This window comes from Anolis sagrei, chromosome 4 (assembly GCF_037176765.1).
Source record: "Anolis sagrei isolate rAnoSag1 chromosome 4, rAnoSag1.mat, whole genome shotgun sequence".
Lineage (NCBI taxonomy): Eukaryota > Metazoa > Chordata > Lepidosauria > Squamata > Dactyloidae > Anolis > Anolis sagrei.
Window position 1 is genome coordinate 60,415,930 of NC_090024.1, and position 13,795 is coordinate 60,429,724.

Below are 13,795 nucleotides of genomic sequence, written 5' to 3' on the forward strand. Positions count from 1 at the left end.
CTACTCATACTATAAATCCTGGCACAGCCTGCACAGAAGACAGGATTGTGACAGTAAGATATAAGAGCGACTGGAGCCAAGGTCAAGGATTTGGAATTAGTGGACTGGGTTAGGGTGAAATCAGGTGGCTGCGGAGGTGCATGTAAGGTGAAGAAAAATAAGTTGCTGAGAAAGGGGAGAAGAAAGCAATATTTCATTAGTAATTATAGCTATTTGAATAATTTTTTTTTGCTGCAGTCCTATTCATGTTTGGCTGGAAGGACATTGAACAAAACTGGGACTTACTTCCAAGGACCATAAACATGGTATACTTAAATGCAATCATAGAATCATAGAATCATAGAATCAAAGAGTTGGAAGAGACCTCAAGGGCCATCCAGTCCAACCCCCTGCCAAGAAGCAGGAATATTGCATTCAAATCACCCCTGACAAATGGCCATCCAGCCTCTGCTTAAAAGCTTCCAAAGAAGGAGCCTCCACCACACTCCGGGGCAGAGAGTTCCACTGCTGAACGGCTCTCACAGTCAGGAAGTTCCTCCTCATGTTCAGATGGAATCTCCTCTCTTGTAGTTTGAAGCCATTGTTCCGCGTCCTAGTCTCCAAGGAAGCAGAAAACAAGCTTGCTCCCTCCTCCCTGTGGCTTCCTCTCACATATTTATACATGGCTATCATATCTCCTCTCAGCCTTCTCTTCTTCAGGCTAAACATGCCCAGTTCCCTAAGCCGCTCCTCATAGGGCTTGTTCTCCAGACCCTTGATCATTTTAGTCGCCCTCCTCTGGACACATTCCAGCTTGTCAATATCTCTCTTGAATTGAGGTGCCCAGAATTGGACACAATATTCCAGATGTGGTCTAACCAAAGCAGAATAGAGGGGTAGCATTACTTCCTTAGATCTAGACACTATGCTCCTATTGATGCAGGCCAAAATCCCATTGGCTTTTTTTGCCGCCACATCACATTGTTGGCTCATGTTTAACTTGTTGTCCACGAGGACTCCAAGATCTTTTTCACACGTACTGCTCTCGAGCCAGGCGTCCCCCATTCTGAATCTTTGCATTTCATTTTTTCTGCCAAAGTGGAGTATCTTGCATTTGTCACTGTTGAACTTCATTTTGTTAGTTTTGGCCCATCTCTCTAATCTGTCAAGATCGTTTTGAATTCTGCTCCTGTCCTCTGGACTATTGGCTATCCCTCCCAATTTGGTGTCGTCTGCAAACTTGATGATCATGCCTTCTAGCCCTTCATCTAAGTCATTAATAAAGATGTTGAACAGGACCGGGCCCAGGACGGAACCCTGCGGCACTCCGCTCGTCACTTCTTTCCAAGATGAAGAGGAAGCATTAGTGAGCACTCTCTGTGTTCGTCCACTTAACCAATTACAGATCCACCTCACCGTAGTTTTGCCTAGCCCACATTGGACTAGTTTCCTTGCCAGAAGGTCATGGGGGACCTTGTCGAAGGCTTTAGTGAAATCCAGGTACACTACATCCACGGCATTCCCCGCATCTACCCAGCTTGTAGCTCTATCGAAGAAAGAGATCAGATTAGTCTGGCATGACTTGTTTTTGATAAATCCATGTTGACTATTAGCGATGACTGCATTTGTTTCTAAGTGTTTGCAGACCGCTTCCTTAACAATCTTTTCCAGAATCTTGCCCGGTATCGACGTGAGGCTGACCGGACGGTAGTTGTTTGGGTTATCCTTTTTTCCCTTCTTGAAGATTGGGACCACATTGGCCCTCCTCCAATCTGCTGGAACTTCTCCCGTTCTCCAAGAACTCTCAAAGATGGTTGCCAATGGTTCCGAAATGACTTCCGCTAGTTCCTTCAATACTCTGGGGTGTAGTTGATCTGGCCCTGGGGACTTGAACTCATTAAGAGCGGCCAGGTATTCCTGGACGACTTCTTTCCCAATTTGGGGTTGGATGTCCTCCAATCCCTCATCCACTCCATCTTGCTGAATCCAGTAATGCTTTTTTGTTTTTGTTTTTTAATTTCAGTGTATGGAAAATTACTCATTAGTTTTTGTAGACAGTCAGCAGGAATAAGCTTCAGACCAGAACAGGGAGATGCATATGTAACTGATATTAAGTCTTCAGTGTTGCAATTGGCCAGTTGCAACATTCACACTTGCCTCAAGCAGACAAGAGTTCTTTCTCCCACCCTAGACATTCCACAGATACATAAACTCCAATTGCCTAGTTTCCAACAGACCTCACAACCTCTGAGGATGCCTGCCATAGATGCAGACGAAACATCAGGAAAGAATGCTTCTACCAGTCTTGGTTTTTTTTTGTTTGTCAATTTTTAGATTGGTGTGAGTCTCTGTTGTTTTGTAGGGTTATTCAATAGTCAAGCTAATATTAAAATCACTTCAAAGATGTGTGCTTGCCATGCTATACTATCACAATGGCATGCATATTGTAGTTGCAATATCATGCTATGATTATGTAATGCTGGAAGGATATGTGTTTGCCACTCCAGATAAATATTTCACTGTCATTATAGGTCATGGGGCCCCAAGTACAATGCTTGATGATCCCCAAAGTCTCCAGATGCCCTAAAACATCTGGGTCATTTTGACCCCTCTAAAAAAGGCTCCAGACCACTACAAAATCCAGTAATTTGGCTTCTTCGGTCACCCCAGTCCTCCATATATCTTACAAGCCTGTTTGTACCTATTTCTTTGCTTTGGAGTGTTGTGGCAAGTCTGTAAGGTATGCAAAGGGTTTCAGGAATAAAAATAGTGCCTTTTGTGCTACTTTGGCAATGGAGAAAAATCACCCAGGACAAAAAAAATTAATGTGAGAAGGGGTGTAGGGATTTTGGCATGCCAGTTCATTCCTAGTGCAGGAAAAGCCTAGCAAGGCAGCACTAAAACAGATTGAGTCATATCTTTTTTGCCTCAATCATCCCACTGCCTCTATAGAAGTGTTAAGGAGTCCATATGTCAATGGTGAGAAAGGCCTAACACTATATGGACACTGCTTGTACCAGTGTTTCTCAGGGCCCTTCCACACAGCCCTATATCCCAGAATATCAAGGCAGGAAATCCCACATTATTTGAGTGTGGTCTCAGATAACCCAGTTCAAATCTCAGAGCACTGTTTGAGGGCCCTTCCACGCTGCCTTATTTCTCAGAATAGCAAGGCTGAAAATCCCACAATATTTGCTTTGAACTGGGTTATCTGAGTCCACACTCAGATAATGTGGGATTTCCAGGTGTTTTCGACTTCAGCTTCCAAAAATCCTAGCCGGTTTATCAGCTGTTAGGAGTTGTGGGAGCCCAACAATAATAATAATGACAATGACTAATGGCAATGAAATATTTCTCTGGAGTGGAAACATATATTCTTCCAGCATGACATAATCATGGCATGATATTGCAACTACAATATACATGCCATGATGATGATGATGATGATGATGATGATTAAACCATTTCACACTTTGAGAATCTTTCAACACCCCAAACCTATTTGTCTCCTATTTTGCTTTTAAATGTTTTGTCTCCTCATTATTTCATTCACTTCATTCTCTATTTCAGCACTATCCCAGGGCCCTTCCACACAGCCCTATATCCCAGAATATCAAGGCAGAATATCCCACAATATCTGCTTTGAACTGGGCTATCTGAGTCCACACTCAGATAACATGGGATTTTCTGCCTTGATATTCTGGGATATAGGGCTGTGTGGAAGGGCCCCCAATCACCACATTTTCTCTCCACTACCCATTCCCTATTCCCTCTCACTTTATTTTCTATGATATTCCATTTTCTCTGCTCCCACTGTTCTTATGGCCCCATTCTTTCATGCCCACACTGTCCCACTCACCCCATACACTTTCTTCCCACTGTCATAATCACAGTTCCCCATTGTTTCTTCAACAGCCCTCTCGTTGGCATTCCCTAGTTCTTCTGCTTGCTCCTTTGCTCGATGCTGGCTGTTCTAATCTCCACTTATGACTTTATTAATCTTCAGCTGTTAGCTCTCTGAAGTTTTGAAGTGCCGAGTTAAGTGGTAGTTAGTCTTGCTATTCCAAAGCACTCTGGAAGTGACCGGAAAAACATTCAAAGGTCATGAGGAAGTTGGAACACATTGCTATGGTCCATAATAAGGAAGGAGATGAAAGCAAAAAGGAGCATACCTGCACCATATGCTGAAAGTTTTTCCACACTCTATTTAAGCTGAGGTCAAATTAGTTAAAACCATGAGCAATCCCCGGTAGAAGCCTCTTCTTCTGCAGCTATGGAGAGATATAGTCTCAGCACAAAGTAGGTGCTTAGTTCATTTGGTGTACCCTTTATTATATTGACCCAGCTGCCATGGAAAAGCAAACAGTGGTTTTCAGAGGGTCCTCACCAGATTTATTTTCTGAAAAGGAGGTTAAATTGGGATGCTGTTGAAACTTTGAAATGTGAGGATGGTGGCAGAATACATCTTCCAGTTGGAAGATGTATGGAAGAAAATACTGGAGCATGTCTCCTGAGTGGATCACATGGTACTTCATCCATCTCTGAATCTTTCACAGTACCGTCTTGTGTTTAGGGTACTATTTTGGCAAAATAATTATCAAAATGCAGAGAATGAAGTTTATAGCAAAAGTTTTTGTAGACTCGGGTTCATGTAAATTTTTGTGTGTGTCAGGAGCGACTTGAGAAACGGCAAGTCGCTTCTGGTGTGAGAGAATTGGCTGTCTGCAAGGACGTTGCCCAAGGGACGCCCAGATATTTGATGTTTTTACCATCCTTGCGGGAGGCTTCTCTCATGTCCCTGCACGGGGAGCTGGAGCTGACAGAGGGAGCTCAACCCGCTTTCACCGAATTCGAACCGATGACCTGTCTGTCAGCAGTCTTGCAGGCACAAGGGTTTAACCCATTGCACCACTGAGGGCTACTGGCTCATATTATGAAGTAGACTGAGTCTATGAAGGTTTATGCTACAATCTACTTTTCCCTAGTTAGTCTCAAAAGTGCTCTTCAAGATTTTCTTTACATGTTGACACAGACTAATGCAGCTATATCTTTGAGTGCAGAGAATGAATTCATTGTATTGTCGAAGGCTTTCATGGCTGGAATCACTAGGTTCTTGTAGGTTTTTTTGGGCTATAGGACCATGTTCTAGAGGCATTTCTCCTGACGTTTCGCCTGCATCTATGGCAAGCATCCTCAGAGGTAGTGAGGTGAATTCATTGTTAGGGTGATAGTACTCCCATCTGTTTCCCCCTTCTAAGTAATCTTATCTCCTTTTAAAATTACGGACAAATGTATTATTGGCACTACTACTTATTGGGCTTCCTGTATACAACACATTGCTATCTCCAGGATTGACCCCAAGGAACTTTTGTGAGGTGGGATCCATGTGGCACCAAAACATCCGAAGACACAATACATATAAATTCCTCACTGATAGGTATGAGGATTGCATAAGAGCATATTTGTACCTTTGTTATGATGCAGTTTATTTCAGCTGGCTTGTGCACAATTTTTTTGAGTCAGTTTTATTGCCCTCAGTGGCATCTCAGTTGCAGTTATTGCTCTCACACAAGCCAGAAATTGATTGATATGTTTATTATATCGGGTTTTACAAATGTTTGAATTAACATCCTTTCCTACAGCCTTGAGGTCCTTCTGGTGTTAAATCCTTGCCTTCTTTTCTCTCTAGAAACCTCTGCTGGTGACTGGCAGTGAGAGCTTCTGCCGCTTTCTACAGGACCATTGCCCTGTGTTGACAGAAACATATTATCCCACTGTGTGGTGCTGGGAGGGCCGCATGCAAACTCTCCTTCGGCCGTTTATTACATCTCGGCCCCATGTGCAATATCGGAAGTAAGTGCCTCTCCTTTCACTGTAGCCTTGAAAATGTCAATTCCGGATTGAGAAGGCATGTGCTTTAAATACTGGGTCTGCACTGTGACTTTTCTGATGTGACTTTATACTGTTGCTATAGTGACATACCAGGGAAGGGAATCATGCAGCCAATTAGATGTTGATCAATTGTATGTCCTCACAGCCCCAGTCAGCATAGTCAGTGGTGACAAATGTAGTCCAACAACATCTGGAGTACTGGACAATTCCTGCTTCTTGATTTTTTTGTGCCAGAAGCGACTTGCAAATATGCTGTAGGTCATTTCTGGTGTGAGAGAACTGGCTGTCTTCAAGGACGTTGCCCAGGGGATGCCCAGATGTGTTACTATCCTGTGGGAGGCTTCTCTCATGTCCCTGCATGGGAAGCTGGAGCTGACAGATGGGAGCTCACCCCATCTCACACATTCAAATCACCTACATTCAGGTCAGCAGTTCAGCCGTCACAAGGGTTTAACCCATTGCACCACCGCGGCTCCTGCTTCCTGATACATGGTGACTATGGATGAAAGGAGGGACACATTCTGGAACTTGGAAGAAAAATAGCATATTTCACCGCATAATTGTGCCAATAAAATATAAAAAGTCTGGCCATTACACAGTGAAATATGGTAAATGTCTACAGCTGCACTCAAAAGTTACCCTCCACACATTCCCAAAATGTATACGATGGTGAATGCAGACACATTGCTAGCCTAGAAGTTGGAAAACATGTTTTGGCGGCATCGTGGCTATGCTGCCTCAAGGAATCTGTCCATTGTAGGGCAAAGAAGTAACTTTCCCAAGCATGTGCCCTCCTTCACACATACACATCCATCTCCTCCCACTTTGTTCTGCAGCTGAAACTTATTCCCAGCTAAACTCAGGACTTTTTTCAGATAACAAACAGGGTGCCAAAGAGATCTCTCCCAGACCCAATACTATTGTAACTCTGAGGTTGGAGAGATGTGCCAAAACTAAGAAAATGAAGTTCAACAGGGACACATGCAAGATATTCCACTTAGGCAGAAAATATGAAATGCAAAGATACAGAACGGGACGCCTGGCTCGACAGCAGTATGTGTGAAAAAGATCTTTGAGTCCTCATGGACAATAAGTTAAACATGAGCCAACAATGTGATGTGGCGGTAAAAAAAAGCCAATGGGATTTTGGCCTGCATAAATACAAGTATAGTGTCTAGATCCAGGGAAATCATGCTACTCCTCTACTCTGCCTGGATCAGACCACACCTGGAATACTGTGTCCAGTTCTGAATCCTGCAATTGAAGGGAGATGTTGACAAGCTGGAATGTGTCCAGAGGAGGGAGACTAAAATGATCAAGGGTCTGGAGAACAAGCCCTATGAGGAGTGGCTTAAAGAGTTGGGCATGTTTAGCCTGCAAAAGGGAAGGATCAGAGGAGACATGCTGGCATGTATAAATATGAGAGGGGAAGGAAGACATAGGGAGGAGGGAACAAGCTTGTTTTCTGCTGCCCTGGAGGCTAGGGCGTGGAACAATGGCTTCAAACTACAGGAAAGGGGATTCCACCTGAACATTAGAAAGAACTTCCTGACTGTGAGAGCTGTTCAGCAGTGGGACTCTCTGCCCCGGAGTGTGGTGGAGGCTCCTTCTTTGGAGGCTTTGAAGCAGAGCCTGGATGGCCATCTGTCGGGGGTGCTTTGAATGCAATTTTCCTGCTTCTTGGCAGGAGGTTGGATTGGACGGCCCATGAAGTCTCTTCCAACTCTATGATTCTACGAGAGCTGCAACTAAGTTTAGAAGTAATAAATTGGAAGTGAAAGACTATACATACTGTACTGATGCTTTGGCACAATGTGCCCTAGGTCCATTACAATGATGGCCTAGGTCCATTACAATGACCAGCCTGGGGTGCGAAGGGAGAAGGTAGACTGTCAAATCTTCTGGGCTAAATTACAAGACTGTTTTCTTCAGTGACCTCTCCTTCCTGCATTGTATCTATACATGAGCTATCCCATGGAGAGGGAGGGGGGTTATAGCTGATTGATGTTTTTATTTTTATTTTTGCAAAGCTAATCGAGTGTTGGTTTTCCAGTGAGCTTATCACTGCAGCAGATGGAGGACAGATTTCGCTGGATTGGTTTGATAATCATGATAGCATACCTTACTCAGAGTCCAACGGCAGACCCACTATCCTGATCCTGCCGGGCCTCACAGGAACAAGCAAGGAATCTTACATCCTCCATATGGTGCAGCAGAGCAAAACCTTGGGATACAGGTATATGTCAGTTTGACTTGGTAATGTTTCTATTTGGACTGCTTAGACTAAATCTGTACAAGCAAGAAGTTCAACTATGGTAATTTGTAGTGGATGACAGGAGAGGCAGAGCTAGAAAAGACTCCCTGCCCCCATTTTTGCCATCTGGTTCATCTATCAAACCCATAGATCTCTGCCAAAGGCTCCTTTGGGAGCTGATTCCATGGAAAATATCCAACGGTCATCACTAACGTAATTGTAAACCTTGAGTTTAGACTATTTGCCCTTTTTTGTCACAGCTTCCAGAATCCCATAGCCAGCATATTTATTTATTTATTTATTTATTTGTTTGTTTATTTATTTATTATTTGCTTTATTTCTATACTGCATTTTTCAGCCTAATTCGGCGACTCAATGCGGTTTACACAGTACAAATCATCATAACAATAACAAGTAGTTAAAACACATCATATACAACAGACAAAACAACAATCAATTATCATATCAACGCCTCAGTAAAAATCAGAATCCGTTCTCATAATCCTTATACCATTTCCTATGTTCGATTATACCGTCTTCCTGTGTTCAGTTGCACTGTTTAGCCAAACGCTTGTTCATAGAGCCACGTCTTGACCTTCCTCCGGAATGCCAGCAACGAAGGGGCCTGTCTGATGTCTACAGGTAGGGCATTCCATAGCCGAGGGGCCACCACCGAGAAGGCCCTGTCCCTCGTCCCCGCCAGATGCTCTTGTGACGCAGGCGGGACCGAGAGCAGGGCCTCCCCGGACGATCTTAATGTCCTAGTCAGTTCATAGGTGGAGATGCGTTCGGAGAGGTAAGTGGGGCCGGAACCGTTTAGGGCTTTATAGGAGCCTTTGGCAGAGATCTATGGGTTTGATAGATGAACCAGATGGCAAAAATGGGAGCAGGGAGTCTTTTCTAGCTCTGCCTCTCCTGTCATCCACTACAAATTACATAGTTAAACATTGCAATCATTTAGGGCTTTATAGCATAGCAGCTTTATTATTTTGTATTGATTGATGGATTGTATTTCTGGATTGCCTCACATCCCACAAAGGCTTCCACGTTGATGAACAAATAGAAAATAATTTAAACAATATCTTTAAAATATGTTAAATACTTTTTTAAAACTCCCCAAAGCAATTTAAAAGCACTCCTAGAATCCAGTCTAAACCACTTACAGAATACCATGGCTCAATGCTATAAAATTGTTGTTGTTTGGTGAGGTGCCAACACTATTTGCAAAAGTCCATCACACTGAGCCACGGCAATTGAAGTGGTGTCAAACTGCATTAAGTCTACAGTGTAGATGCACTCGCAGTCATGTTAAGGCATTAAGTTAGTTGGCTGTAAAGTGGATTAGATTCAATGATTTGCAGTGAGCATTTTGTGTAGCTGGGAAACGGCAATTTTGAACAGGAAATACATAACCATATGTTTCATGTGTATCTGTCACTGTTTTGAATCATAGGCAATTATTGAATTAAAAACTGGAGCAGCTTTAAATCTTCATATCCAAAGACACTCTGGTTAACAGTTCTGGTAAACGGTTCTTTTTTGTTTTTTAAAAGGTGTGTGATCTTAAACTATCGCGGAGTTGCTGGTGAAAATCTCTTGGTAAGGTTTGCTGTTAAATTAGACAAAACATAGAGCACTATGACCAAATCATGCAACAAGAGTCTTATTGCTAACCCTTGGAAACATGGGATACTTCCACAAGCCAGCTGTGGCAATCCATCCGTTACTGGAAAACCATCAGTTCTCAGATATATCAGAAATCCTATTGTTAACAACTCAATCTTCTTCTAAAAATAAGCATATTGCAACAAGAAACAGGAGGAAGTGTTTGTGTTCTCAGACAGGATTCATTAAGAAATTGCATGCATTATTAATATCTTGCTGTCTTGCTACATACAATCTGCCAACATCCATTCCTTGCAGGGCTTTGTAAAGTTACTGTTTCAGATGACAATTCTTTTATAATACAGTACTTATAATTAAATAATACTTTTTCTTGCCGAAAGTAGTAAGAGAAAATTGGTTTTCAACAAACATTGGGAGATGAATGTACAAAGGGGTGTTGTGACACACCAGATCCTTTTTGTTATATATTAAAAGGAGTGAAAAGATCTTTTGTTTGGTTCAGTTTGGGGCCAATTCCATGTAATCAGCTTTATGTGTTTTAGCCCTGCTCTATTTTACAGTTGTATGCTCTTTAGTAGAGGACTTCGAACATAATGATATGCAATCCATTCCAAATGATTTTGAAACAGAAATGGAAAAGTATGTCAGCAAGGAACAGCCTCTTGTGAATTGAAATAACTTTCTGCCTTTAAGGAAACTTAAAATAATAGCACTTTTAAATGCTATTCTGCAAATGTGCTAAAGGCATGGCTGTGTGCACATTTATATAGAAGTCCCACTGTACTATTTATTTATTTATCATATCAGAAGCAAGTTGAGGGTACAGTTTAAAAACTTGGCATTATGCTAAATATCCTTTGACCAGTAGCTGGCCACTTGGAGTGCCTCTAATGCCACTGTGAGAAGGTCCTGCATTGTGCATGTGGTAGGGCTCAGGATGCATTGCAATCAATACATCTAACGATTTTTAACCCAATCTAACCTCGAGTCTCTTTGTACTGAAACATCAAGGTTTTCCCTTTCACCCAGTTGTCAGATTGTGTACCTAAACCATCTTTAATTGATGTCAGACACATAACCATGTTCATATACAGTAGAGTCTCACTTATCCAACCTTTACTCATCCAACGTTCTGTATTATCCAACACAGTCTGTCTCCCACCCAGATCCACAGTTTCAATACATTGTAATGTTTTGGTGCTAAATTCATAATAGAGTAATTACTACATAATGTTACTGTGTATTGAACTGCTTTTTCGGTTGATTTGTTGTAAAACACGATGTTTTGGTGCTTAATTTGTAAAATAACATAATTTGACGTTTAATAGGCTTTTCCTTAATCCCCCCTTATTATTCAATATTTTCACTTATCCAACATTCTGCTGGCCTGTTTATGTTGGATAAGTGAGGCTCTACTTTGTGTGTGTGTGTGTGTGTGTGTGTGTGTGTGTATATATATATAGATTCATATATATATATATATGAATCATATATATATATATATTCATATATATATTCATATATATATTCGAAATGTAGGGGACCCCCTGCTTGGGGTCCTTGCTGAGTCCATCACAGAGGGCAACAAAATGAAGAGAGTCTAGTCTCCAGAGGTAAAGCAGAAATCTCTTTATTTCAAGTGTGGCCACACAGGGAGAAACAACCAAGACAAACCAGTGTCTTCAAAAAAGGCTGTCTCTCATATTTGGATATTTCAGTCTCCTTATATACATGTCTTTTCACTGTGTCATGGGCACACACCTCTCTTATCGGATCATCCATTCAAAAACATGTTTTTCTCATATTTTGCCATTTCAGTGTCTCTCACTGCTAACCCTCTACAAACTACGTAAACACACACATTATTGTTACAGATAAGCATTTTGGGTGTTAACCCACCCTGGGTACTCCCTGGGCGTTCTTAACCCACCCTGGGTATCTTGTGTCATCTAGATACATTATCTCCTCTTGGCTTCTGGTCTTCTGCAGGCCAGAGGAGAGGCACAAACCCCTCTCTAGGTTTGCATTTTAGAATTTCAACATTTCTAAGTTCTGTTAACCCTTTCACTCCTCCCTTTTCTTTTTGCGAAAGCTGATCATACAGAAGCTGAAGCAAGATCAATATCTAGTTATAACATTTTTACGATACCCTGGCATTTGGGAACCGCACTTGTGGTGAACTTATAACACATCTTCATGATGATGGGAAAATACATCAAGGAGGGCTCTCGTGCACACACACATTAATTCATACTCATGCACACACAGGCCTTCTCCGGCAAAGATGATCAGTCTTTTCTGAGGAAGCGTGGACGCTCCATTGCTGCAGTTCAGGAAGCATGGAGATTGTCAGGGGTCCCCTGCATTTATAGGCCAAAATCCATTTTTCTTCATTTCAACAGTCAGGTTGCTCTGTCCTCTTACTAAAGGACTATATGTCTTTGTTCTCTCCAAAGTTCAAGACATTCGCATTCCAGGCCTCATGACTTATGGGGTACCTCCTGCACTCCTTAAAAACTATAAAACACAAACAGTACATATATTTACTGTTCCAATTAATAGTCCAATTGCAATATTTTTTTTCATAAGCTTTGCATCCTTTTAATTGGTGGCCAGTTGCATTCATGTTTAGAAACCAAATAAAACTGTTAATTAACTTGCACAGCTTTCCAAGTTTTTCCTGGTTCGGATGAACCCACTTCTGTTTATCATTAGCCTGTAATAAATAAGGATGAGGATCTTCTGCTCAAAACTGCAAACACTTTATGAAAAGTATCATCAATAAGAGTGAGACTAAATAAAATCTAAAATTACATATGTCATGAATGACTTTTCAATGATTTTAAAGCATAGGTTCTTTTTAGTGCAATTTCCCGTGTGAGAAGGTATATAAGATTACAGAAAACATTTAGACAAAGAATGACATTGGACATTGGACATACAGATTCTATGTAACTACATTGGATTCACAATTACATTGGTTAACAAACAAACCAGAGGTTCCCAGAAGACATCACGGCTCTGTTTCACCATTGCCTCACCACCAGTTACTTTCAGTGGGATAATGAATTCTACGAACAGAAAGATGGAGTAGCTATGGGGAGCCCTCTCAGCCCGGTCATAGCTAACTTCTACATGGAACACTTTGAAGAACAAGCCCTGGAGACAGCAACCAAAAAGCCCACGATATGGTTCAGATATGTGGATGACACCTTCACCATTTGGAGCCATGGAGAAGAAGAACTCAAACGGGTTCCTGGACCATCTCAACAGCATCCACCCAAACATCCAGTTCACCATGGAAAAAGAAAATGAAGGAAGACTGCCTTTTCTAGATGTCCTAGTCATCCGCAAACCAGATCAACAATTGGGTCACACCGTCTACAGAAAACCCACACACACAGATAGATATCCACATAAAAACTCCAACCATCACCCAAGTCAAAAAAGAAGCACCATTTAAGGCTTGGCAGGCCGTGCAAAAAGAATCTGCGAAGCTCACCTCCTCCAAGATGAACTGAACCACCTCAACTGGGCTCTCCAGGCCAATGGAGACTCCACCTCAGACATCAGAAGAGCTGCAAGACCAAGAACAAGCCACGAGAGTAAAGGTGAAGATCCACCCAGAGGAAAAGTGTTCCTGCCAGACATCAAGGGAACCACTGCTCGCATAGGGAAGCTGATGAGGAAACACAACATACAAACAATCTACAAACCCACCAAGAAAATCCAACAAATGCTACATTCAGCAAAGGACAAGAGGGGTCCTCTCACCTCTGCAGGAGTCTACCGTATATCATGCAGCTGTGGACAAGTCTACATAGGGACCACCAAACGCAGCATTGCCCAGACACGAATCAAGGAACATGAAAGGCACTGCAGACTACTTCAACCAGAGAAGTCAGCCTAGCAGAGCACCTGATGAACCAGCCGGGACACAGCATATTATTTGAGAACACAGAAATGCTGGACCACACCAACAACCACCATGTCAGACTACACAGAGAAGCCATTGAAATCCACAAGCATGAGGACAATTTCAAC

The 13,795-nt window shown here is 42.2% G+C and overlaps 1 protein-coding gene across 1 annotated transcript in view; it reads left to right on the plus strand.

Annotated features, from left to right (window-relative positions):
* ABHD3 (abhydrolase domain containing 3, phospholipase) overlaps positions 1-13,795 on the plus strand; it is a 31,339-nt gene that overhangs the window by 6,429 nt on the left and 11,115 nt on the right. The window contains exons 2-4 of the mRNA XM_060775155.2: positions 5,669-5,832; positions 7,925-8,107; positions 9,679-9,724. Coding sequence (XP_060631138.2) covers positions 5,669-5,832; positions 7,925-8,107; positions 9,679-9,724 — 393 coding nt within the window. The remainder of the gene's footprint in view (positions 1-5,668; positions 5,833-7,924; positions 8,108-9,678; positions 9,725-13,795) is intronic.